General features: G+C 49.6%; 2 protein-coding genes across 9 annotated transcripts in view; both read right to left on the bottom strand.

Annotated features, from left to right (window-relative positions):
- The window catches only part of DIP2B (disco interacting protein 2 homolog B), a 61,719-nt gene extending 59,620 nt beyond the window's left edge, over nucleotides 1-2,099 (bottom strand). For all 3 annotated transcript variants that reach the window (XM_064400941.1, XM_064400942.1, XM_064400943.1), the window contains exon 1: nucleotides 1,901-2,099. In XM_064400941.1, the coding sequence (XP_064257011.1) occupies nucleotides 1,901-1,982 (82 nt within the window). In that variant the 5' untranslated portion in view covers nucleotides 1,983-2,099. The remainder of the gene's footprint in view (nucleotides 1-1,900) is intronic.
- A 971-nt stretch (nucleotides 2,100-3,070) lies between these two features.
- Nucleotides 3,071-23,945, bottom strand: LARP4 (La ribonucleoprotein 4). 6 transcript variants are annotated; one of them, XM_064401299.1, is made up of 17 exons: nucleotides 23,824-23,945; nucleotides 19,204-19,378; nucleotides 18,856-19,003; nucleotides 17,580-17,738; nucleotides 17,177-17,252; nucleotides 16,550-16,686; nucleotides 16,226-16,329; nucleotides 15,128-15,238; nucleotides 14,719-14,772; nucleotides 13,909-14,118; nucleotides 13,356-13,459; nucleotides 10,561-10,785; nucleotides 9,841-9,889; nucleotides 9,482-9,640; nucleotides 8,829-8,950; nucleotides 8,301-8,469; nucleotides 3,071-8,104 (listed from the first exon to the last, which is right to left on the bottom strand). In XM_064401299.1, exons 2-17 carry the CDS (start codon nucleotides 19,252-19,254, stop codon nucleotides 7,751-7,753), a joined length of 2,232 nt encoding a protein of 743 aa, XP_064257369.1. In that variant the 5' UTR covers nucleotides 19,255-19,378; nucleotides 23,824-23,945; the 3' UTR covers nucleotides 3,071-7,750. The 6 variants fall into 6 exon arrangements, with proteins under 6 accessions (XP_064257369.1, XP_064257371.1, XP_064257372.1 ...); XM_064401301.1 differs by lacking the exon at nucleotides 19,204-19,378 and having other exon boundaries at nucleotides 23,824-23,940; XM_064401302.1 differs by lacking the exon at nucleotides 19,204-19,378 and having other exon boundaries at nucleotides 18,856-19,000; nucleotides 23,824-23,936.
- Between the last annotated feature and the right edge of the window lie 878 nt (nucleotides 23,946-24,823).

The raw sequence follows: 24,823 nt of genomic DNA, 5'->3' as shown, positions 1-24,823 counted from the left end.
AAAAAAAGGATCGAGTGTTCTTATCTGAGCAACAACTGAGCAGTGGCACACGGAGCCCTGCTGCCATTTTTAATAAAATGCTTCTATTCAATATTGTTTACTGTCAACAGCCCATGGTTATATTCAGCTGAACAATGCACACACAGGCCTCAAAATCCCTCAGCTTAAGCCTCAAACTAGGGCGCATTTTTCAAGAACTCCACAATGACATTACCTCACTCCCCCTTCCCACAGCTCAGTTATCTCAGCAACAACATCCCCTGAAATATGTTCCCAAGAGTTTGGGGACACAGTCACCCAGAATTCTCTGTACTCGTGGGTTTTTTTTGACAGGAAAAAGTGATTTGCACAAACAAATCCCTGATATGCATATTAAGAAATCCAAGTATTAAACTCACAAAGGGGCAGTGGATTTAAAATTCAGAGACTTAGTTACATAACCCACAAAACTTCACTCTGTAGCACCAAAGTTGAGGCTATTGGAGCAGCTCGTTAAAGATTAGCGGGATGTCACAGCAGCCAGTCCAGCAACAGAATTCATTTATTTTTAAGTTTGCAGTACAATCTATCACAGGATCAAATCGCAACGGGCTTCCAGTGCCACAAGAAACAAACCTCAGAAAATCCAAGCAAATGCTTAAAACATTCAACAAATTCTTTTAAAAATCTACTTAATGTTACGTTTTGAGCAACACCACCATTCCTCATTCTTTGTTATCACGGAGTCCCCTAAAGCAAACACTAGATAAAGTTTTATCACTTTAGTTAAATGTCTGCAGAAAGTTTATCTGGAAAAGAGTTAACAAAAGGCCCAGCCAGCCAACATCAGGGGTTTAGCTGCGTTAGGAAAGCAGTGCCATGGCCTTTTCTGCTGGCAAAGCCTTGAGTGCCAGTGTGGGCAGCGGGGGCTGACAGCCCCCAGCTCACCCTGGCAGTGAATTCCTGATCTCCAAAGAGTCAATAAGTCTCTTTTGTGCACTGTAGGCTCTGGGATAAACAGAGCAAGGAAAGATGTGCCTGCAACTCGATTTTTCTTAATTTTTAATGCTAAGAGAGACATGGATGATCCTTGTAGGGTCCCTTGCGACTCAGGATATTCTGATTCTCTGGTTATTCCAGGCATGCAGTGAACCCTCCTGAGGAGCCACTGATTTTGGCATCGAGTTCCGTACCCTGATGGGGGGGAGGAAAATTTAAATTATGCAAATCTGAGCTACCTGCTCTGCAACCTTCCCCCTCCGCCTCAGCTTCATCCCTCGCCCTCTGGCTCCACAAGGGAGATTCACAACAAAGCTGTACCGAGAGCAGTATTTTAAACGCTGGGGAACAAAGACAAACCCATGCAAAAAAGGAAACAACAACAACAGAAAAAAAACACCCCAGCAAAAAGCGCATGCTCCGAACCGATTATGGCAAAAGAACTTATTCGGAAAGTGGGAATAACACAGGGTTGGCCGTCATTATTGTGCCCGAAGTTCCTGCGAGTCCCCCGCCCCAGAACTGCCTGTCCCGGGGTCTCTCACTCCCGCTCCGCATCCTCGGCTCGGGAGCTACGGAAAAGAGGCCACAAGGAAAAAAACACTCCTGAGGGAGGGAGGGGGGGTCAGGTCACCCAGCCCCGGCAGGTGAGGGCCCCTCCGGGGGCTCTCCCGGGGCTCCCCGGGCTGCCCCGCACAGAGGATGCTCCGAGCGCTCCTTCCCCTCAGACACAGCCCCAGCCCCGGCCGGGCCCTTCCCTCCTCCCCGGTCCTCCCACACAGACCCCGGAGCCTCGCTCCTCGCACCCCCGCCGCTCCCGACCCCCTCTCGCACGCCGCCACCGCCGGCCCCTCACACGGCGGCTCCGCGGCGCCCCGCGGGCAGGGCCGGGCCGGCCGGGCTCCGGGCGCTCCCCGCTCACCTTCCGAGAGCTCCAGCTCCAGCTCGGCCAGCTGCTCGCGGACCTCGCGGGGCAGCGAGGACACGGCCGCGGGCTCGGCCATGGCGGCGGGCGGGTGCGGGCGCGGGTCCGGCGGGGCTCAGCGGCCGCGGGGCGCGGGGGGAGCGGGAGCGGCCGCAGCCTCCGCCATGGCTGAGCCCGGCGCCGCCGGCACGTGACCGCGCGGCGCGCGCGCCCCGGGCCCCGCTGCGCCCCCGCGCGGCCCCGCCCCGCGCTGCAGCCGCCCCGCGCCCGGGATCGAACCCGGCGCCGGTTCTGCCCCCGAGCCCGGGATGGAACCCGGTGCCGGTTCTGCCCCCGAGCCCGGGATCGAACCCGGCGCCGGTTCTGCCCCCGAGCCCGGGATGGAACCCGGTGCCGGTTCTGCCCCCGAGCCCGGGATCGAACCCGGGGCCGGTTCTGCCCCCGAGCCCGGCACCGATTCTGCCCCCGAGCCCGGCACCCATCCCGGTGCCGGTTCTGCTCCCGGTCCTGGGATCGATTCCGGTGCCGGTTCTGCCCCCGAGCCCGGCATCGAACCCGGGGCCGGTGCCGGTTCTGCCCCCGACCCGGCACCAATTCCGGGGCCGGTTCTGCCCCCGAGCCTGGCATCGATCCCAGTCCCGGTTCTGCTCTCGGTCCTGGCACCGGTCCCGGTTTTGTCCCCGGTCCTGGACCGATCCCGGTCCCGGTTCGGCTCCCCTGAGACCGATCCCACTCCCGGCCCTGCTCCCAATCCACGTCCCGGGACCAATCCCGGTCCCGGTTCTGGCCCCAGGCCTGGGCCCGCTCCCACTCCCCAGCCCCGGTCCTGGTTCTGCTCCTGTCCCCGGTCCCGGTCCCAGCACTGGCCCACTCTGTCCTGGTTCTACTGCCGGGGCCCGTCCCCAGTCCCGGTTCTGCTCCTGCTGCCCGGCCCTGCTCCCGGTCCCGGTTCTGCTCCAGGGCCCGGCCCCAGCCCTGGTTCTGCTCCCGTTCCTGCCCCCGTTCCTCCCGTCACCCCCATTCTCAGGACCCCACCACACCTGCACTAAAAACATTTCAAGCACCACAGACAGAAGCAAGAGCTCAGCGAAGTGTGGTTTAAGGGTTTTTTTTCTTTTTTTTTTCTTTTTTTTTGGTTTGTTTTCTTTTTTTTTTTGTGTGTGGTTTTTTTTTTCTCTTTTAAATCAGCTTTATTTTTCTAACTGTTATTTCAATTTCCCATAGCACCTTGGCAATGTCAAAAACAAATACAAATACATGTATTATCATTTGAACACTTAAAGCATGAACCTACTTTACACAAATTTTGTTTTGGACATTTTGACAACAGGAATAAACCAGAACAGACAGTCTAAAAGCCAGATAAGTCGCTTTTTTCTCCTTTCCTACCACTTTGAAGAGAGATCGTCAATGCCAAGGGGAAGCTGGATTCATCCGGGAGGAACAAGATGTCTGTAGTAACTCGAGCTCAATATATTATCTGAATATTTTGTATTCTATAAAAATTAGAACAAAACCCATTTATGCACAGTCTGTTTACATTTGAAGTTGCATTTTTTTTTTTTGGAAACTGTATCCATAACTGAAGTTCCATAAAAATAAACATCTGGTTCTTAAATATAAAATTTTAAAGTTGTTACAGGTTAGTTTGCAGATGGATTTCTTTTTCTCAGAAATAAGTTGCTTTAACTCCATTTCAAGTCCTCCCAACTGTACATTAAAAACAGACTCAATGAACCTCTTGAAGTGCCTGAGCTAAAGGCACTGAAGAGAAGAGCCAACTAAAATACTACAACAACCCAAAATTATGTACCATCCTAAAGGAAGCTCAGACTATATGGAATATATACACGCAAAGAAGAGCATGATAAATCATTCAGATTAATGGCAACAATCTTACGTTTCAGAAGGAAATATCAAAATTAGAAACAAAAACTCTATTGCATATCTGTAGTAATCAAGGATTTACAAAAAAAACTCATCAGAAGCCATTTCCCCCCGAAGTGCATTTCTGTTGCATCATCTGTAATACAATGGTGCATTTTACAAATTTAAAATATCATCTGTACATACCAGATATCTCAGCCCAGGTAAACTCACCTGGGAACAGTAAAAATCGCAGACAGTTTCAAGACAATTAAGCTGATATTGACAAAGTAGTAAGGCCATAGCTATTTAACTACAGTAAAGCATTGATTAAGTCACTTATTTGCTACTGATCTGCCACAGTATCATCTTTCTCTTCTGGTTAATAGTGGGTTACTTTTTTTTTTTTTCCTACAGCTAAAACTGCACCATCATACTGTGCCAGGCTAATTAAAGAAAAACAAAAAAACCAACAAAACAACAAGAGCAGGAATGTAAGATACTATAAAACTAACTTAATGTTAGAAATCAAAAGAAATAAAACTTTTTGCACTTTTAATTTTACTATCACATGCAAAGAATTTCTTCTTTTCACTCCCCAGCAGAAGCACGAGAGAGTGCCCCAATCTTTTCCACAGGCAGTAATTTGGAAAAGAACTGAACTGGGAAGTGCATTTCTGTCCCTAACAGAAGTCAACAACTCTGAAAACAAGTCGCAGTTCCTAAAACTGAAAGTTAGGTGTGATTTGCACCTCCTGGTATTTGATATCAGCAGAGCAGGACAATTTCTATCCCGTGGGGCTACAGCCAGAGGGAACCACGGAGAGCTCTGGCCTCTTGGAGAGCACCTGGGGCTCGGTGACAGGGACCAGCTCCTGTGAATCCAGGAGCTGTGGCTCTGTCTCCAAACCTCCCCTCTGTCCCAGTCTTCCCAGTTTCCCCAACGGGCAAATTACTGGGGACAGACACAGGATCCCTCCCCAGCCCAGCACGAGAGGAAGAGGCAAAGCCAGTCCCTGCCAGCTCCCAGTGCTGAGGAGAACTCCCACCCCACTGCAGTTTCACAGCCTCTGTATCCAACTGGGAATTTCCCCCTGCACAGAAAAGAATTAAAAAAAAAAAAAAAACCAAACCCCAAACCACAGCTGGAAATGGTGGAAGGGAAACGCTCACGTGAAATCCTCGCACGCAGGTGTGAAATGAATCATTCCAAGTGCCCCGAGCTGAGAGAAGTTTGGATATGCTGGGAAAAGCCAACAGTTACAGCCTGACCTTCCTCCCCTGCACAAGAGCTGCACCTGCTGCTGCTGGAACCCCCCAGGACTCAAAGAGCACCCCTTTCCCACCACCCCACCAGGAAGATGGAGCCACGGCTGGTTGGGTTTTCCCACATCTGATCAGAAGATCCATTTCACCACTCAGATCCTCTCAGCACAAGCTGCCACTGGATCAGGGAATTCTGAGCCACATCTGCACCAGCCCTTCCCTCTCAATTCCTCCTCCAAACAGCCCAAGCTGTCAGCATCCCAACGCTCCTCAACGGCCCAGAACACTCCCCTAAGCGCCCATGAACCACCCTCCAGGCTTCTTTTGTTCCAGTTTGGCTGCAGGAATTGTTTAGAGCCTTTAAAACTAATTCAACTTTGCATTCATTGCATTTCAGGACTTTGACACTGAATATTTAAACTTCCCCATCATTCCAATGAGAGTAGCATTATCAAAATAAACGGAGAAGGGTCTGTAAGAATCCCTAACTGTGGATGGGATCAACGATTTTTTTTTCACTAAATTTAAAAAAAAAAAACCTCCCAAACCCAGTACAGGTAGTTTCAAAGTGAATAGTGATTTGGGGGCTTATATATACATATATATATATCTATATATATAAATATATATATGTATACATACTGCAGGGCCCGAGGAAATGGCAGGAAGCTGAGTTGGGGAAGGCTGAGGTGGGAGATCAGAAAAAGGCCCTTCCCCAGAGGGGGTGGGACACTGAAGAGGCTCCCCAGGGAAGGGGTCACAGCTCCAGGCCTGTCTGATCTCAGGAAGCATTTAGACAACGCTCTCAGGCACAGGGTGGGATTTTGGGGGTGTCTGTGCAGGGCCAGGAGTTGGACTCCCTGACCCTGATGGGGCCCTTCCAACTCAGCCCATTCGATGATTCTCTGACTCTCTCTTTGTAACATGCCTAGAAATGAACAGTTAACTGCATAAATACATTATATTGTGTTATGAATCAACTCAAAGCACTTGCCAAGCTGAATAATAAGTTAGAGAAATGACAACTCTGGCTTTATATATAATATTTATAAAAATAGATATGAGTGTTCTCCAAGCAGTTGATAGAGAATTCCTACTGAGCCCCAAGTCGCCAAGGGTTATCTGGCTAAGAAATCAGAAGATGAAAAATTTCACAGTTATTTTAACTGCCACTTACATTCATTCTATGGCAACACGAGCATATATTACTAAGATGGTTACGGAATATATCACAATTGAGTTTTCCAGTGTTCACAACTTACAACTTTAAATTTGTACACTTGCTATTCACTAAAAAAAAAAAGAAGAAAAAATAAAGATGTGATTCTTACTGCTGGAAGCTACTTTTCCCTAACGCTTTATACAGAACTTTGAACCCTGGTATGCTGATTTTGGCAGATTAATGCGCTCAATGTTCCTATTTCAGTCATTAATCACCCTGAAACTTAACCACTTACTGCACAATAGTGTTGCAAATTCAGTCAGCATACAGCTGGCAACGAGCCACTGCTCCAGAGGGGATTTCCTTAACTCTGCATCTTTAGTTCCACTTTAAACAGTTAAAAACGAGTCAGTTGCTATGACATCAGCTGTAAACAACGAGTTCCCAGGAGTCTAAACCCTGATTTCTGGCAATACAGCAGCCAACAGCCTATTCCAGAGTCAGCACAGAGAAAACCCAGCCACAGCTCTGGTTTGCTGCCCAGTCATCCAGAGATGCCAGCGAGTGCCCAGAGCTCCCACCTGCAAGGCAGAATTCAGCATCTGCAGCTGGAATTCCAGGCTCCTTACCTGTGCAGGTAACACCAGGTGCTGTGTAGCCACCTGCCCGTCCCACCCTGGGGCTGCCTCAGGAAAACACACCAAGAAAAATGCACTAAAGTCTGTAATAAAGAAATTAGAGAAAGTAACAAGAGAGGGAAAAAGCAAACAAACAAAACCCCAAACCTAAGGAGTTGCCCTCAAAAGGAGGCAAGGAAAAAGGGCATTATAAAGATTCTCACATGCTCCCTTTGCCTCCTTCCACTGCATCTACCAGACAATTTCTGCTGTCCACGCACTCTCATCTACAATCCAGTATCCTGCAAAACTTATACCTTAAAAAGCTTGCTGAATGAAATATTAGTAAGGTCAAGAGACTCTACTTCAAGCTGGAAACACATGGGTTACACTACAGTAGTACATTCAGTTTTCATCATCAGTGACTAAGTGATGACAACAGTTCTGGCTGCACTTGCTCTGCTCATGCTGCTGCAGAGGCCCCTGCAATGCCAGGCCATCCATGGCAGACACACCAGCCCACAAGTTAAATAGGTTACAAAAAGTTCTAATTTTACAGAAATGCTCATTTTCCAAAAATAATATTCTCTTGTCCTTTTCCTCCTACACCGAGGGACAGGTTAATTTGTCAACTCATACTCTTTCACTTTGTCAAAATGCTACTTTCACAATCCCAAAGCTGATTTCAAGCAGGAAACCCTCTGCAAATTAAAAACAAAAATACAAAAATTATAATCTCTATATTTATAGTGATTGGAATCCTCCAGCATTTGTGAAATCACTTTTAGAGATGAATTTTGGGACCCTCCACAACTTCTCCACACAAGCCACGCTCCAGTTCAGTATTCCCCTTCCCGAATCCTTCCCTCCTCAGTCTCTCTGCTGCTCTTTAGTCCACAGCTCAAGTGAAACAGAGAATCATTGGCTGGCCCAGCGTTACTTTGGTGACCGGGGTGGCACGTACTGCTCCTTGCCCGCGCGGCGCGGCGCTCCCTGAGGTGAAGATCTGCGTCCAAACTGGCGCCTCTGTTCCCTGATTTTGCCAGCAGCTCCCCTGGGAGCCCCGCTGCCGCGGAACCCGGAGTAATCCTTCACTCGCCCTTCGGCCCTCTCGTGAGGAGCCCTCTCGTGAGGAGCCTTCTCCGGAGCCTTCTCCAACGTACCATTTTCTTCATTTTTGGCAGGGGGAACGATGTTGGTGCGGTGCTCCCTCAGAGGCTGGACAGGGACTGGAGGTGGCTCCTTTGGGGGTTTCTGGCAAACTTCGGCGTAGCTGAGCTTGCGAGGCTCCTTTGGGAGCAAGGAGAGTGAGGTTTATGCACCACAAGCACCTCCCAGCCCACCCCAGGCACCAAGCCACAGCGCAACAGCAGCAACACGCTCAGCGAGCAGAGGGGAGCCCAGGTGCACCATCAGCACATCCTGCAGCACCACCCCGTGCACATCCTGCAGCAAGCTCCCTGGGTCATTCCCATTCTGGCCTTACCTGTGTCGACAGAGCAGGAGCTGCACTTGCTTGGGCAGAAGGTGAGGAGGTGTTTGTCCTCGGTGGCTTCGCAGCACTGATGGGACAGACGGGTGCCGGTGGAGAAGCCGGGCTGGCCACGTCCTTTGGAGCAGACACTTCTTCTGGTTTGCTCTCTGGCTGAACCGTGCTGATAAACCAACAACAATTCAAATTAAAACCTACCAACACCCATGTTTCAGAGATTATTTCCTTTCTTTGAAGTCATAATTGCAGAACAGAACAGCACAGCCATCCCCACCATTATCTGTTCTTTCCATCTGGTGGCCTCTGGAGAAGATCAGGCACTGCCCAGGCTCCCCAGGGAATGGGGACAGCCCCGAGGCTGCCAGAGCTCCAGGGGCATTTGGATAACACTCCCAGGGATGCTCAGGGTGGGATTGTTGGGGTGTCTGTGCTGGGCCAGGGGTTGGACTGGATGATCCCTGTGGGTCCCTTCCAATTCAGGACACGCCATGATTCCATGGTATGTCCATGTTCTCTGCATACCTCGGCACCACAGGCTCAGTCTGGCTCGGGGAGCTCACGCTGGGCACGGGCGGTTGGGCAGCGCTGGGCGTTTGTTCATCTGGAGCAGGAGCAGGGCAGGGGCACACGGAGTCTTTGCTTTCCTGCACACAGAGCAAAAGTTGCAAAATACAGAACCATTCTCAAATTGCTCCACAATATGGCACTGCAAGACCTCTGAGAAGTGGGGTAGTCCCAAAGGCTGCTCAAGCCCTGATGACAGGAATTTTACTTCTTTTGGACCACCACCTCTAAAGCAATACCTCCTTATATGGGCAAAAGCAGTGGGTGAAACCAGAACTGAGGCTGGATCATCCAGAATGTCAGTGCTTAGTCCCATCAGCTCAAAGAAGGAATTCATCTGGAAAGGTCCCTTGCCCACACTCCACCAAACTGTTCCTACTCCAACAGCCAACATTCCTCCTTTGCCCGCTTCATTCCTAAACATCACTGAGTTTACAACAGTGTGACTGCATGAGCCTTAGCATTCCCACAAAAAAACTGGGAAAATGCACCACGAAGTCTGGGATTAAAGCACTGGAATAGGTGGCTCTAACAAACCAAGCCTTTAACAGGGAAAAGGGAGTCACAGCACCCAGATATTCTCCTGTGTGTACAGAGACAAGACCAGGCACCTTCTCTTTGCAGACTCCTTTAACGATGTCAGACATCCTGCTCTCCAGCACAGGCTCTCCCAGAATTTTTGCTGCGCTGCCAGGCAAAGGTGGGAAATTGGATGCAAGCAAGTCAAACTTTGGTGTCTGAGTCTTTGTTTCTGCTGAAGGCTGAGGTCTCTGGAGAGGGAAAACACAGGTTACAAGAGTCATAACACTGAGCACTGAAAACCCTGAGCAAGTTGTCAGGGAACTTCCTAGAAAAACTGTAAACCCCAACATAATCTGAGGATTTAAGCACCCTGCCATTCCTTCAATAAGTGGGAAGCCAACACTCTGCACTTTGTGTGACACCCTGCAAAAAGGGAAGCAGAACTTACCGAAACCCGGTCGTCCTCCCGTCTCCTCCGACCCCTGAACACGTTCCTCCTTTAAAGACAAGAACACCACTCAGTGCATCCAGCCAGCTGCAGTGGGCACTGCTCTGCATGAGGGCATCCCCAGCTGCCTGCTGAGCCTTCCCCACACATGGCTCTGGGATGTTCTCCCTCCTCAGGAGGGGCCAAAGTTCCAACTTTGGAAGAAGTTGGAAAACAGTCAGTACAGGAACAGCTTCTCTTTCTCAGCTCCCTGAACAGGGACAATTATTTTATAATAATAAACTTATTAGTCTGATTTCTCACTGATCTGCCCTTGCAAGTGTCTAAACCCTGAGCCAAAAGAGATAAAAACAATTAATCTTAAAATACTGAGGAGCACCAAATTCCCAACCAAGGATTTACTTATTATTTACAACAATACAGTTGCCAACTCTACTGCAGCATCTGTTTTAATTCTGGGAACAAATCAGTTACTTTAAAATAAAGACACCTCACTGTCTTACTGTCAGCTGTTCATCAGAGTAACTACCAGCTGGAGAGTGAAGCTGGAACCACTCCTGCTCCCAGGTCAGCATTTACTGCTCCTGATTTACTTAAGCATCAGTTTTCTCGTGGCTGCTCCTTACAGAAATATATTTTGTGCTGAATGTTGGTATCTTTGGCTCACACAAGCCAAGCCCCAGCTGCTGTGTGACACAAGCACAGGACACAGCCCTTTACCTGCCCCTGCCGACGCCGTAATCGCCGTTCTGCTCCAGCTGTGCCGTGGGAGAATCCTTCTGGGAATACCCTTGGTCTTGGTGCCCGGCCAACGAGCTGCTGTGTCGCTCCATGACAAAATTCCTCGAGCTGGTTCTGCTCAGGTCCCCCATGGGCAGGGCCCCGGCCCCGGGTGGCCCCTCGGGGTGCTCTGAGCTGCTGGACGAGCGGAAATGGGGCTTCACCCTGCGGGCACAGAGCAGCAGCTGTGGGACCCCCGAGCTGAGGAACCACAGCCGCTGATTCACAGCTGACAAGAAAAACAGATCAACAAGCACCTGAACTCCTGTTTGAGGTCACTGCCCAAAAGATACCTGGGAGGGGAAAAAAAATAATCCCAAAACCCAGGGGTCACAGAAGAGCCAGAAGAACCCAAAGAGGAATTTTTCCTTTGTCTGGGCCTGCAGCACTGGCACAGGGCATTGGAAATGGAGCTGGAGAAATAAGCCAAGGCCAAGGAACAGACTGATCTGGCCACAGGCAAACAAAGTGAACTGAGACACAAGGCCAGGAGTGACTGAACATGGCAGATCAGGCCAGGGCAGCTGAGCTCCACCATGCACAGCCAGGCTCAGCCTGGCTGCTCCCATTCCCAAACCCCCAGCACTGACTCTGCAGTTCCCAACCCCCAAATGTTCCACCCCGTTATCGATTATTCAGCTTTAAAGCTGTGGTTCCTTTGAGCACAGACAAAGCTCTGCACTCTCAGTGCTGCTGCAAGTTCTGGCTCAGGGTCTTAAATGTAGAATTCTCCAGAAAAGCTCAGATCCAGCACAACATGGAACATTTTTCTGGAGCAGCATTTAGGTGTCTTCAACTATTTTCTACTTTTGCCCCTCACTGGTTTTCCATGCATCACTGATCAAAGACAAGAACCCAAATTCTCTCTCCTTTGGTAAACTCTGCACATCTCATAATTTAAGGGCAGCAGGAGGATTTTGCACACTTGCTGTTTTTATACAAACTCATTATAACATTCCATGAAATCAGAAAAAACTCTCCTAGTGCCAGCCAAAGTACAATTCCTCCATCTCCCTTTCCCACAAAGATGTTGCAACAAATCAGTGCAAAATAAATACGAGTGGCTTAAACAAATGTTTAGCTACAGAGAAAACTCCAGTAGTTAACTATTAACTGTCTGTACCACAAAACAAATCAGGTTTAATGGGCCAGGACAGAAACCCAAAAGCAGCAGCTGGATGAACTCTCCAAACAAGCTGTTCTGCAGGTCAAGAGCAGATTTGGTGAACAGAGATGAATTCACACCTCCCAGCTTCAAGAACCAGTTTTAAGGGCCCAATAAAGTTTTAGTTTCCCATCAGCAACAACCACAGGGAGGAGGTGGAGCAAAGTCAACTGAATTCTTCCATTTTGTCCAAGTTGTTCTCAAAATGGCACATTCTCAAGTCACTGCTCAGCCCTCAGATCTCATAATCTTACCCGTCATCGAGAAGGCCACAGTCTTGTCTGGGCAGAAGAGCAAAGCAGAAAAGACAAGAAAAGATAAAGGAGGGGAAAAAAAGAGCAGAGAGGAGGAGAAATGATGTGAGAGCAGAAGGAAGGAAGAGCAGGAGGAAGGACAAGCAGGGAGCACAGGCTGCCCAGCCCCCAACTGTGACCTGTTCTCTCTTAGCGCGATACTGGATCATCACTGGGCCAGCAGAGCACACTGACCCTAAAGCTGCAACCTCAATACCCAACTCTTACAAACTGAGGCCTTTACATAACCAGGATTTTAAAAGCTTAGGGTTATGCAGATGTGATGTACAAGGAGGCATTTCAAGGCTAGCACTTGGATACACGGAGTTCTTGCACAGTTGAAGCATCTGTACTTCCATGAGGGCCCACATACCTGAAAGCTTTACAGCTTTTAAGATTGTGCACAATTTAAAGCAAAAAAAAAGCCAAACCACCTTTGTCAAGATGCGAGTTGGGAGCTGAGCAGCTGCAACTGGAGCAGCTGCTCCATCTTCCAGGCAGTCACACTCCCAGTTCCAGTGTGTGCTAAGACTCTGCTGAGTCACCACAGACCAAAGCCTGAAGTTCCCCTTCTGCCAACAGCCTCAGACCTGAACTGCACCACAAACCCACTCAGCCCTGGCAGCTGTTGACTGATTTCTCTAACAATACCAACAGCAATTCCCATGATCCCAGCCCAGCGCTGCACACAAACAACTCCCACCCCCACACACAGGTTACTACTCCATTGTGTTCACACAGCAATTGCTCCAGCAATACAAAGTGTTTCCTCCTCCCCGGTGTTTGTATCTGAGCTAAGTCCTTACAGCTCTCAGGAAAGATGGGGATAAAGCAAATAAATTACAGGAACAGCCCCAGCATCGAGCAGTTGGACGCAGCAGTCAGGACAAGCAACTCCCACTGCAGGAACCAGCAGCTCCACAAGCCTGATCCCAGCAGGAAAGGCTTATGTTGTGCTGCAGGAGTTTATAAGCTGTGTATAACAAACATAATTACAAGTATGACCTGAGGAGGAAGTTATTTATTTGTCTGCAAAAATTCCTCTGAGGCTTTTGAAGGCTGGCTCTCTCCAGCACTGCGTCCATTATTTTAGGATCTTAAGCTGCTGCCTTCTACTTCATTTTTTTTAAATAAAGTTGAAAAACATCACACCTTTGATAAAACAAAACAAATAATGTGGTCCCATCAGAAAGCACTGCATGTGGCATGCAAGGAACACTTGAGGATCTCAGCAGTGTAAGTTTTGCAGGAGTAAAGCCCTGGCAGAACTCTCTTACCGATTCCTGTGGAATGGGCGACCTATACTCAGAGAAGCAGCATTTGTTTTATATGATCCTGGTGTATTAAAGCCATTCACAAATCCACCGTTGGGAAACGGGGCCTGCAACAGACACAACAGTCTCAGTGGCTGAGCTACAAAGAGAACGTTTGCAGATTAATGATCAGCTTCAGCAGTTACTCATGGCTGTAATTTCACACTGGGCTACAGCATCTACTGTGGCATGAATTCACTACTCCAGCCAAATCCCCACAGGTTCACAGCCTGCATGTTTTAGCAGTTCCCCCATTCCTGGAAAAGCTATAGGCTCTTCCAGTAACACAAGCTGCAGGATAATGGAATTTCACACCAAAATTCCTTGAAATATGTGGCAGCCAATGGTGAGACTGGCAGCTCCTCTGACAGCATTGCTTTATCAGGGCCGTGACATAAGAGTCACAAAACAGAAGGATCTGACCAAGAAACCTGCAACACCCACTCACCCTAGTGATTATTAACCAAATCATCCCTGATGGGCTGGGCTCCTCCCCTTCTCACCAGCTGTTACTCACCAGTGGTGTCTCAAAGTAAGGTGCAGGATTTGGAGACCACGTCTGAGGCACGATGCTGTAAATCGAGTACTGCTGAGGGCTATATACAGGCTGCATAAACAGGGGGGAGGCAAACTGGGCTTGGGTCTGCACGGGCTGGGGATACACACTGGAATCCACGACCCGGTAACCATTCTTAGCAAAAAACGTGTTGATGGCTTTTATCCTGGCCTGCAAGACAGCAAATCACACCAGGAGTCAGCTGGGAGAAAAGGAGAACATGGAATCTTTCTTGCCTGCTGGAGAGATGTGAAGGTTCATTACTGATGAATGACAAAAAACTGATAAAATCAGTCCAGCTCATATTCCCACAGCATGATAAGGGGAAGGACACACGTTGCTTTAGCTGGGTGATCTACAAACCTGAAGATAAATGCAGGAACTGTCCAGACTCCAACCATGACAGCCCCTCTCACAGTGCATGCACTTTGCTCCAGCCTGCTTTGTGCAGCAGCCAACTCAAGGCTCACAGTGGCAGGAATCCCTCTCCTGAGCTCTGCAAACCCAGATTCTGGGGCAAGTGGAGAAGGGAAGCCAGCACAGGAATGTATTTCACCCCCCCGGGAAGCAGTGCTGCGAGTAACCAGCAGCCACTGAACTGTAATTTGTCAGAGCTCCCCATGACCTCGTTCACGTTTCAGCCTCCAGAGCCAGAGTTATGGACTATCCCACTGCTGAGTCCTTGGTTCACCCCCCACAAACAGCCACCATCATCCAAGCAGAAACCACACAATGCAATCCCAACAGACACAGCAGCTAAAGCAGCCTCACCATTACTGGCTTGCCCTGAAAGGTTTTCACTTCTTCTCTTAAGTATTTGAATGCCTGCAGATACAAAAAAAGATCAACATTAGAATATCTTGATAAAGTTGTACTTCCCAAAGGATGCTCCATGATTTAACACAAATGTGCAGTCATGTGCTTCCCTGTGAGCCCAGCTAAATTAACTCTTCAAATTCAGGATTCTAGTGCCAGTCATGGCCAGAGAACGCCAAGGCAAGAGCATTATAACCCCACAATCTCTCACCTTTGCTCTTATTAACCCAAATGTGCCAGTAATCCCTTAAAACAACAAAGAGGGGATCAGTAAATAAATATTTCTTTTACTACAGGAAGCACAAGTGCACTTTCCGTGAGCAGGGGAAGGAGCAAAGCTGGGTGGAGGGGAAGGCAGCCTTACCTGTTGCGCGTCTGTGTCGGACTGGAATGTAACGTACCAGTTGTTGTTGTGAGCAAACTCACAGCTTATCACCTTGGGGCAGTTCTCATTCTTGAACAGAGCCTTCACCTCCTGGGGACAGAAGTTCAGGGCCCTTGTACAGTGAACTCTAAAGTGACCCAAGTTTATACCCCAGCTCCTCAGCTGCTGCCCTCCCGTGACCAGGGATGTTTCTTATTCCCCTGACCAAATTACCCTCTTCTACCTGCTTCTTAGCCCACAAATCCTACTTCAGCCTCCTGGGCTCCCAAGATAAAACAGAGCAGCCACAGCTGGTAAGAAAATCAAGATCTGTGTAGACCTGGTGATATTTTCATATGAAACAGGTAGGAAAAGTGTGGCTTTAGATCAGCAGAGTCATGGAGACAACAATGATTCCATGAAATATTTCTAAGTCAAGGCAACCTGACAGTTTTGCAATAATCAGATTGTAAAGAGAGGGACAAGCAGCTGCTCAGAGTTTGCATTAAAAGAACTCATTAAAAATGCTGGTAGACAAACACTATGTATTACAACTTTAAAAAACAAAGAACTAAATCATTCTGTTTGCCAAGTATCAGGAGGAATTTTATTATCCTCCCTCCTCAGGCATAATGAGCTCAGCTCACGCTGGGGCTCAATGAATGAGAAATGTTTAGTAACATTTCTTGCTGCCAAAACAACTGTCTGACTTCAAGTAAAGTTATTGCTGTGACAAAAATTTAGCCTGAATTCCAAGCTATGCCCTGGACTGATTTATGTTTGGATCTGAAAAGAAACCAGTTCAAACTTCCTTCCAGAAAAGCCCAGCTAGCTCAGCTTTGGTGGAAAAAAAAGTTTACTTAAGAAGGTTTAAATACAGTAGTAAATAATGGGAAGGGATAATGACAATAAGTTTTTGTTTTGGATATTTTGACACTGCACCCAGGCGGAAAAAGTTACTGATGTGGTCTAGAAGGAAAATATCCGTGTTTAATCCAATTAAACACCAGCTGACCTTTTCCTGGTGCTCTTTGAAGACCTGTTGAAAACACCTTCCAAAACCAGTAAGAGTTACTTATTTCATTTCTCCTTATTTACCTCTATAGGTGTCGTTTCAGGGATCTCACGGAGAATGATAATACATCGTTTGTGGTTTGGTCTGACTTTCTCCCCCCTTTCATCCACTTGTACCATCGGAGAAGCTGAAAATAAAGTATAAAATTTGGACATCTCAGCAGTAGCAGACTCTCTTGGAACAAAGACTGAGAATTCAGGAGTTTGGAACAGCCTCCTACTCAGTAAAGTTCCTGTCACCATTTAGCAGAACAACCAACCATAACCAGCTCAGAGACTGCAACATCCCTCTGAAGCATGGAAGGATTCTTTGTGCTACTGATACAGATACCAAAATCCCAGACTTACATCTCAAAACTTCAAGAATAAGGTCCATGTCTGTTGTCAGCTTCTTAATCCCTTCCATGTTGGCAATTGTCCATATTGGAACAAACTGATCACTGTCCATCTGAGACATCAAGTAGAGATCCTTTGAAAGATTCTCTCTGAAACAATATAAAATGATTATTTAATAAAGATCCTGAACGTCGAAAAAACTCAAAACAAGAGGATAACTCTGGCTTAAATAAATATTCATCATTACTATTCACTACCAAAACACCCTCAGATTTTCTCTCCTGGAACAAGTAACAGGAAATCAACACAAAGCAGAGTAAGATAATTTTAAAACTTAATGAAGTTCCAGTACCCTACACGTTGGTCTGCAAAAAGGATGTGCCAAAAAGACTTCTGGTGCCACACAGTACATGATCTCAATGTCTTGTGACTGTGGAGCACAGCAGTCATCCTCATCCAAGGGCACAGCTGCACAGACAGGACTGAAACAGCTGGAAGGTGCCATGGGGTTCTACAGCACATCAGCAAATCCTGGTTTGTGTTTTTATCAAGATGATGGTACACATCAAGCCAAGAACAGGGATATTTGCCAAGGATTTTAATAAAGGGTTTATACCACGCTGAGTTAACTGCACCTACCGAGAGAAGCAGAATTCAAGCTGTTTTCTCAAACATTCTCTAATGTCTTCTGGGGACACAGTGGAGCTGCCATCACCTGAAAGGGACCACATCCACCATCAGTTCCCACCTTCATGGCAACAAGATCAGGCAAGGACACATCTCATTGCAGAAAACAAGAATGAATCCCTCTGGGTAGGACCAAGAGGAAAAGCTCATCCGAGATGATTAAAGACCTCCAGACTACACACTCTCAAAATGCCTCTGATCCCACTTTGCACCTGTTTGGCCACGTGTTGAGGCTATACTGGAGCTTCTTGGATACACATGGACATGTCAGAGTTCCAACTTGGTCACACCACACTTAGAGCAGCTCCAGGGGGGTTACAGACACTGACAGCAGCATTTGAACTTCAACACTCACCAGACACTTCATAGATTTGGTATCCCAGATCTTCAGTTGCCAGGACAATTCCATTTGCTGATGCCTCATCAACTCCTGTGCCATTCCTTGTGGCCTCGCAGGATGGGGAATACATCACTTCATACTGCTTGCAGCTGTCCTCTGAGATCTCTATGTTACCTGGCAAAGGAACACACCACAACAGGAAAACTCCTGTCAGCTTCAGCGTATTTCCCAATTGAAAAATTCTGGCTACCAACATTAAAACAAATACTCAGGAAAGTGGTACCTGAGAGTGTCTAACCTTAGCCTGTATTTCTTAGACTCTGTGTTGAATAGAACTTTCACCTCTCCAATTTCAGGAAGATCTGGTTTGCACTAGGCTCTCAGGGAAAAGCAAATAAAAGTAAATAAAGGATCCTGAAATTGATCCCCAAAGTGGCAGAGAATCTAAAAACCAGTCCTCCCACATGAAATTTAAAATATTTAAGCGAGGTTCCTGAAAACAAGGGATGAAAATTGCTTACACTGCCTCAATTGCTTCACTTTGTTATGAAGAGACAAATGAGTTTCTGTCAGGCAAAGCACAAACCCAGCGCTCTCTCCTCACTTCTGCTGACTTACCAGAAACCTTTGACAAGGCCATACAAGCTGAATGTTCTCTTCTTTATTCCTAATTTTTACTAAACCATTTTGCAGGGAATCTTCTGCATCCTCTGCCATGCTTTGAGTCACCTTAGCTACGCCCCAGATCGAGTCTGAGCCAAACAAGTGAAACCAGTTGAATCCTTAGTTCTGGACACTGCCTGTGTGGCAAGGACAGGAATGGGACTGCAGTGGAAGAGCCTGAATGGGAAGGAGTTAACCATGGGTACTGCCCAGGGTCTGCCCCAGAACAAATGCTCCTGACAGCTCTCAGCAGCACCTCGGTCCCCCAGGATTGCAGGTGGCCCTCAGATCTCATTTTCCTGTTCACAGGGTCCAGTGGATGCTCAAGTGCAGCAATGTCATGAATCCATTTCTACACATCCAGCACCCTGCTCCCCTCTTAGCGCGTTACTTGGTCATCACCGGGCCCCTGAATCCTGCTCAGAGCTCAGAGCCCTCCCTGAACCAGAGCCCACCGCTGAGACCCACCACCCTCACCAACCACCCGCTGCTTTCTCCTCTTCCTTCCACTGCTCCATCAGCACTGACAGCCTCAAGGACAAGACCAGAGGTTGCTCCTCACAGCTGAACTCCCCGAGGGTCCCCCAGGAGGGGCCATCATGTCACAACCCCTGTCCCAACAGCTCACCCTCAGCTGGAGTCCCCTGGGCTGCTGCTGTCTCCTGCCACGTGTGCTCTGTGCCATTGGTGGGGGGCACGGCCTCACCACTGCCCTGGGGCACTTCTTGCCACACTTTTGCGTTGGGGTTCAAGCCAGCACCTTTTGATGTTACCTGCTGAAGAGAGCAGAACACTTTGGTTAGTGAGAGCAACCCAGAGAAGCCTCAGAAGTCAAGCCAGAAAATACAGGCGAATTTAGTGATTGTCTCTAGAGTTCCACATCTCAAGTGTCTACCCAGCTATTAAGCACCTATGTGATTTTTTTATCAATGAAAACAGGAAAATCCTTGGTATTTTCCAAGTATTTCGTTTCTACCTCCATGAGAAGTGTTGCCTTCAACCTCTCTTTATTGACATCCGACAACATCAGCGGAGGCAGCGGCTACTCGGCAAGGACTCTGGGAACTCATAAGCTTTTAAAGACTTGACTGTCATAATGCTCCAGTCCCCTTTCACCAGAAAGGGAAATTTTCCCTCCTCCAGACCCCTTCCTAGAAAGGAAGGTAAAAAAACATATGTCAAGGAGAAGAAACTGTATAACTCAACGGAATTAGTGACATCTGTACTAACCAAGCACCACCTTAGCTGTGTCAGGATTCCTCCTGAACTTACCCAAGTCCTACCCCATTCCCCCAGGAATCTTACACACATCAACAGACACTAATGATTTCCTTAAACTGGTAACCAAGGAGATTAAAGGTTTGGAATTGCCAAGACAAACTTACATACCATCCCAGCCTGCTGGGGAGAGAACAGGATCTGCTCACTTTGGGTCTGGGCAACAAGGACCATAACCAGAGTCAAAGGGTTACAAATGAAACAGATAAGAAGTGCAAGACTCCAGCCTGGCACCTGGCACAGAGAAACGCTCATTCCCACAGCACAAGAATCCTTCAAGGTCCCTCTCCCAGAGCTGCTCAAAGGCATTTTGGGTGAGGAATCCAACAATCCAGCAGCAGCAGGGAGGAAAAACATGGCTTTTGCTCCTTTCACATAATGAAATAATAACTATAGTTATAGGGTAGTGAATAAAACTACCCTTTTGCAAAAATTCTCCCCCCAGGATATCCCAACACCCCCCAAAAGCAGCTGTGACAGTTCCTCCAGCCACTGAACGATGCTCCACTTCACTGCTGCAATTTGCTGGACTTTAAAAGGTGAAAGCCATTAATCCAGCTCATATCCACAACCACACAGATAAGCAAGCTGGGTATGTTGGAGGCCAGGCTCCTGGATTCTGAAGTTAAGGAGTGGCTCACTACCAGGCCTCAAACACACAGCACAAGGATAAGGAAGCAGTTGCAATAGCTTTAGAGATAATTCCTCTGCCAAGGTCACACCTCGTGCCAGAGCTGTTTGCTACAAGGACAAGCCCCAGCTCAGTAACAAGAAGCCTCCAAAAACTGGAGAAGTTCAAGACAACCGTGTGAGAAGCAAAACAAAGACCATGGTTTTTGCAAAGCTCTGAGATTCAAACCCCCCACGCACAACTGATTTAATCCACATAGCAACAGAGTCTTCCCCTCCCGTTAATCTTTGCCCAGGAGCAGAGCTGAAAACTGGAAATAGTTCAGGGTGAAAGGACACACGTGTATTTCCCTTTGCAGATTTCAAGAGTAGCTGTTCCCCAACAACAACCTGCAAAGCAAAACCCAGTAACCTGCTGCAACCACAGGCTGTCACTGCAGTTCAGCAGTTCCAAACTAAGTTCTGCTCAGCTTCTGGTCACTCCTGGGGCAGCATCACCTGCCCGCATGGGCTCCTGCTCACAAACCCAGAGCCAGCAGTTCCTTGAACTTACTTCTCAACAAAGCAAAAAGAAACAAGACACATCCAGGAGATGATTCATTCTTTTCTAAAAATAAACTATGCCTCACTACCTACATCTCTAAGGGTAGCATTGAGCTCAGGCCTAAAGTAATTTGCAGGAATAAATGTGATAAAGTGAAACTGAAACACTTTGTTGTGGTTACTGCATTTCTGGAGGTGATTGGGACTAAAAGCAGCTCTGATGAAGTGGTGAACACAGTGGCTGGGACACACCTGGAACAGAGCGTGGGCCACTTCCCCTCGTGCTAGAAACAGCCCAGCAGGATGCAGCCCTGCTCTCACTCATCTCAACAGCAAAACCCCACGGACTGCAGAGGATGAAAAGTCCCTAAATTTACATCAGCTTTTGGGAAATTCATGCTGCACTCCACGAGCGAAATCGCTCCATCCTGGCCAGCGGCTCTTCTGAAGAGAAGGCCAAAATATCAATTCTTGCTTATTTAACTGAGGCTACAAACAGCGAGCCCGTGGGATTGGCTGCAGCATGATCCTCCCAGCTGCTATCGGGAACTTTCATGATGAGGTTAAAGCTTTACAGAGTGACAAAGGTTGGGAACACTCGCTGGGATCCACGAGCTGACAAAGCTCTCCTCCTCAGCACAGCTTCCCCTCTCGCTCACACTACTTCCAGCAAACGTGGATCAAAGATTCTCCTCCAATAACTCCTAAAAATTGGCTGTTCCAAAATTCTCATTCTGGAACATGGCAAAGGCTATTTTTCTTATTGTAATTACATCTAAATTACACTTAACCAGATTGAATTAAGTTGACAAAAATGCATGCACTCAAAAGTTTTAAGACATTCAATTTTAATATTAATTCAAATTATTCTGCAACGAAAATCCTAACCCAGAGCTTATGACAGATTTCCTGGAGTAGAAAAACTCTCTGAAACAGAAACAAAGCAAAAAATCCAGAAGAGAATTTAACCAAACTTGTGAGGGGAGAAACTAACCCTTTTCCAGAAATGGAAACGTAAGCAGATGGAAAAACCCCAAGGTCAGCAAAGCTCCGGGAGGCAGCTGAGAGAAGCCTTGTGCTGCCTGGGGCACAGGCAGGTAGGGACCCTGAGGGGCTCAGACACCTTCTCTGAGGGGAGCTGATGCAGACTCAGAGGCTGGATCAGGAGAGGTCGGTGTCAAACCAACACACAGAACTCCTTCAGAGCTGCTGGCAGGTTTCAGGTGACAGTTCAGTGCTCTGGTAACTCCCAACCTCCCAGGAACATCCCTCCCACCAGGAGCTGCAGGGTTTTCCACCGGGGAGCCTCCTCCAGCCCTTGGAAAAGCCAAGGCACAGCTGTGCTGGCTGAAGGTGGTACCTGTGTCACAGGGGTGTCAACAGCGGCAGTGTGGGGTCACAGGAAGCCTCACGTGCTCCAGAGGGCCAACAACACTCAGTGCCTCCCACAATCCTGGATTTCTAACCAGGAGACAGCATGGGCAGCATTTCACCCACCTGAAACACACAGACTCCCATTTCCCCAAGAAATTACAAACATATGGAATTTAGAGCACATACCCATCTGAGTAAAGCCCAGCAGCCATTATCAATTCCATTTCTCTGGATGAATTTATTAATATTCCAATGCACCTCATTATCAACTGTTAACACAGATCCTGGCTTAGAGGGAGAAAAAAGGCCTGCCCCTAACATAAATGTATGAAACAGCATGAGCCTTACACAGCCATCACTGCAGAGATTGGGAACTAAAGGATGTTGAAGGAAACCCAATTCCCCCTCACACACTGCCACATTTACATCTCAAGTAGATCTAAAACAAACACTGGCAACTACAGCAACTCAGCCAATCCCCCTGAAAACCTCAGGACTTCCACCCATCCTGTGCCTAACCTTCAGAAATTCCATATGGTCCCCAGGAACTCTAAATTAAATATTATTGAGGCTTCCAGAATGAAGATCACAGAAACTCCCAACACCATCAGAGAAAGATCAGTTAGGGAGTTTTAGGGAGTTTGTGTTTCAGGTCTCCCTAAAAATCTCCAAGTGCTGCTGAGCTCCAGCTCCCATCCACACCAGCAGCAGCAGCCATGTGCTCCCTGATATGCTCCAGCTCCCATGCACATCTCCATCCCTGCATTCCAGAACCTGCCTCGTGCACCCGGGGCCTCTCGCCTCGCTCAGCCCGGGATGAGGCAGCTGCTCATGCCTCCCATCAGCCTCAGCAGCTCCTCTTCCAGCAGAACACCGCAACCCCTAATTCTCCAGACCTGTCACCGTATTCAGAACAACTTTTAATCCTCCCCGCGAAGCCAAGGAACATTCAGCTCAGAACTGAGGTGATTCACTTAAGAAATAGAACGTGTTTCCTAAACTGCTTTACTGAGAGGCTCCTAACCACGGAGCACATGTTGTGTTTGTGAGCCCACCAGCACCACCTCGCCCGTCACCCGAACAAAGCCCCGGGCAGAACCCGCCGAGCTGAACCCTCCCCTCCCGGGCAGACACAGCCCAGCGCCCTCCGTTACTCCCCCCGGCCCCGGCAGCTCCTTGCTCCCTGCACGTTTTGGGACAAAACTCGGTGCAAAGTTTATGGCGGCCACCCGGGTTCGTTCAGCAAAGGCTAGAACCGCTTGCCCGAACCCGTGAACGGCCGCGAGCAGGTGAAGCCCCATCCCGGGCCGCAGCGGACACGGCGCCCGCCCTCCCCGGTGACCTCCAGGGCCGGGCCGGGCCGCGCTCCGCGTCCCGCCGGGGAACGGCACAACGCCCTCCCTCCCGCGCCATAAACCACCCCCGGTGTTTAATTAACGCAATTAACGAGGCGCCGCGCTCGGGGCCGGCCCCGCGGGGCCGCCCCGCGTGCCGAGGCCCGGGCCGGGCCCGCTGCTGGAGGCCGCGGGGAGGCCCCGCGTGTCCCGCGTCACCTTCACGGCCGGGCCGCGGCGGCACCCGAAGGTCACGGCGGCGCCTCCCCCGCCCCCTGCCCCGGCGGAACCTTCCAGAGCGCCCCCCGACCCCCCCCCACCCGCCCGCGGCCGCCGCCCCCGGATCTGCTGTGTCAGCCCCGTCCCCTCCCCCGGCGCGGCGTGCGCGGCCTCCCGCCGCCGCCTCCCGCCACATGGCCCGGCCGCCGTCTCCTCACCTCCACGAACAGCAGCATCGTGCCGCCGCGGCCGGCGGGCCCGCGCTCCCCGGTGCCCGGAGCGGCGATCGGGACACGCGGGCTCCGCCTCCGGCCGCGCCGCCCGGCCCGGCCCGTCCCGCCCGCTCCCCGCCCGCCGCCGCCGCCTCTTCCGGGCGCACCGAGCGCGTCCGGGGCACGGCCGGGACCGACCATTCCCGCGCGGGGGGGGTGCGGCCGCCCCGCCAGGCTCCGCCAGAGGGCGCGGTGGCTGCAGCGCCGCGCGGGGGAAGCGGCGTCCCCCGCGGAGGGAGTGGGAGCGCCGTGAGGCGCCTCGTGGAAAATTCTCGGAGTTGGGTTTTTTTGGTTTTTTTTGGGGGGGATGGTTTTGGTTGGCTGATTGTTTTTTCTAATTAAAGAACTCATAATCCTTTATGCTTCCAACAAACGTGTGCAGCCGCGCCGTCACACACCGCGGTCAGAGCCCACTCCGACCCCATCGCCCGCCCCGGCCCATTTTTTTTTTATTTTTTTTTTCCCGATTTTCCCAGTTTTCGGGCCAGCCCCGCGGATCCCGCAGGGACACTGCGGAACAGGGCAGCGATCCCAGCTTTCCCCGTGCCCGGTGGCACCGAGCCGGGGGTGCCCAGGGACCGTCCCCTCAGCCCCGTCCCTCATGCTGCCCTCAGAGCGGCCGGGGCCGGCGGGCGAGGGGCCGGAGCGGCTGCCAGGGCTCGGCCCGGCCAGGAACGGGTGGGGAAGTGCTGGGAAGGGGCCCGGGCTCCGGTGGGAATGTCACGGGAGCAGGATTTCCTGCAGACAGCACCGATATAGCCGGGGCACGAAGCCACGGCGGGGTCCTGGAGAAGGCAGGCCTTGGTTCGGCTCATCTCTTCGGGAAGGGCTTGGCCGAGTCCTCTGGAGCCCACATCGGCCGTTCTGTGCCTCGGCCAGGCCATGCTCCCGCTGCGGGGATGACACACCTGAGCTCAGGCATCAGAAGGGCTGAGCCAGGCCCAAA

Source organism: Passer domesticus, chromosome 31 (genome assembly GCF_036417665.1).
Source record: "Passer domesticus isolate bPasDom1 chromosome 31, bPasDom1.hap1, whole genome shotgun sequence".
Lineage (NCBI taxonomy): Eukaryota > Metazoa > Chordata > Aves > Passeriformes > Passeridae > Passer > Passer domesticus.
The sequence above is the reverse complement of the archived record's forward strand: the minus strand, read 5'-3'. Positions and strand labels throughout refer to the sequence as shown.